The sequence below is a fragment of the Trametes versicolor genome (assembly GCF_000271585.1).
Source record: "Trametes versicolor FP-101664 SS1 unplaced genomic scaffold TRAVEscaffold_102, whole genome shotgun sequence".
NCBI classification, from domain to species: domain Eukaryota; kingdom Fungi; phylum Basidiomycota; class Agaricomycetes; order Polyporales; family Polyporaceae; genus Trametes; species Trametes versicolor.
In genome coordinates, this window is record NW_007360422.1 from 1,367 (window position 1) to 3,338 (window position 1,972).

At 67.1% G+C, this 1,972-nt stretch overlaps 1 protein-coding gene across 1 annotated transcript; it reads right to left on the reverse strand.

The window, feature by feature from the left end:
• Positions 1-485: 485 nt before the first annotated feature.
• TRAVEDRAFT_54700 (uncharacterized protein) lies at positions 486-1,042 on the reverse strand (the record flags this gene model as incomplete). Its single annotated transcript, XM_008047648.1, has 2 exons — positions 486-683; positions 734-1,042. The coding sequence occupies 2 exons, from the start codon at positions 1,040-1,042 to the stop codon at positions 486-488; spliced, it is 507 nt and encodes a 168-aa protein (XP_008045839.1).
• Positions 1,043-1,972: the final 930 nt, after the last annotated feature.

The following is a 1,972-nucleotide window of genomic DNA, read 5'->3' on the forward strand; positions in this document are numbered from 1 at the left end:
GGGGCGTCCGAGGGCGTATCCGTGCACATCCGAGGCGACAATCCGTCGAACGCCCGCCGTCGACTTGTCGCGTGGACATGGCTAGTATGCGCGAACGGCGTTCAGTACGCGCCGCTGGAGCTATCCTGCACACGGTGAGTCACCTCGTCGCCGATTATGAGCACACATACTGCTCACCTCAGATCAACCTCGCCGCGGCCGCCTGCACCTCACCGCGAGCGGCAGACTCGCCCCGCGACCGAGTCGAGACCGCTGGGCTCGAAGGTAAGCGCTTCTGAGTCCACTTCACGCACAGACGACTGACACTGTACGCGACAGCCGCGCACAGAAACGCGTCGCCGTGGCCTCGTGTCTCGACGCACGCGGCATCTCGACGACCGCGGCACGTCACCAAGAAGACATGGGGCACGCGCAGGAGACCACGACGCGGCGGGGGAATCGGACAGCGGGAAGGGAAGGACGCGGGGCGGCTGAAAACGAGTGTATTACGGTAGCACGTAGCTAGGTACATCGCTGCGGGCCGTCTCGAGCGGCGGGGACGAGGGCGGGGACGGCGGTGATGGACCTCCCCGCGTCCTCCGGGTGCTCTCACCCGGCTCGTGCGCCCGCTCGCGGACCGTCGGTGGCCGTGTGCAGCCGGAGAGCGGGCGCACGAGATTGCGCACAGGCAGGTGGGTGGTATCCTGGGGGTTGTGGTCAGGATGGGCCCACGCGAGGTAAGACGACCGCGTACCCTTCGCGCCCGCGACGCAGTTTCCGCGTACGCGGACTGCGTCTTCTCAGCGTGCACACCGTCTTCGTGGTGTGCGCTCGAAGCTCCTCGCTTGCGGGGCTCGGTGGACCGCGCCGGCGGTGCCTCGGCGTCGCTGCACGCGCGGTCTCCCGAACCCCGCCGCGAGCTACGATCTCGTCCCACGCGCTGAGACGCAGCAGGCGAGGTCGCAGGCCGTGCCCAGGGGTGCTGGTGCCAAATGGCGCGGCGGGAGGAGGCGTGGGCGGGCGGGGATGCGCGTTTTTGCGATCGCGCGGTGAGGTCGCCCATGGAATCGCGCCGAAGATGCGATTTTCACCCTCTTCGTATCGCCCCGAGACTTCGTGTGGGGGTGCGCCCTGTTCCATGGGAGGGCGTAGTTGTGTTCGGGCGCGGCCCGGACGCGATGCTGGCGCGCGAGGGGGACGGAAAGTGGCGGTTGGGGGCAGACCTCGTACTTCGCCGAGCCCGTTCTGCACGCGTTGGCGTCGCGGCCGTATCGTGAATGCCTTGTATGTGGTTTACACATAGCATGCGTCGCGTTTCGGGTCTTTACGACACGCTCCGGCGAAGTTGTGATGTGTCGGGCGGCGGGGTGTCGAGAGAGCCTCCGCGACGAGGTGGAGCTACAGCTTGGTCCTACGCGGTTGCATGCGACGATAGTCGACGCGGAACGTGCACGAGCACACGTCCGCCAAGTTTCGCAGCGTCCGAACGGGAGGGGCGGCCGCGACGCGGAAATTTCTGATGTGGTCGTCGGATTCGCCAATGAAATCGGCCTGAACAAGAAATATATTTTCTTTCCGGATCGCCGCCAAAACGCGTGGGTGTATGCGCCCTGGTGCATGGGAGCGTACCGTTCTATCTGTGGGCGTACCGGATGCGATGGCGGAGCGCGAGAGCGGCGGCAAGCGGGCGGCGGGGCCGCGGAGTCGGCAGCGTGCGACGCGCAGGACGTGCGCGACGTGGCTGTGCGCGTGGGACGTGCGTCGTGTGCGCGTGACGTACGTGTCTGAAGTGTTCGGGCAGCGCGGCGTCGCTTGCGGGGTGATGTGCGCGGACTCGGCCTGGGGTGTCGGGCTCGGTGGTCGAGTTTGGTCGAGTGCGCTCGCTCGACGCCGTTGCACGTCCGGGGTGTTGCCGTGGATGGTGGAGGGATGGCCTCTGCGGCTGGTGAGGGTGTTTTCCGGCCTGTACGGAGAGGCTTGGGCGGGTCCTCGG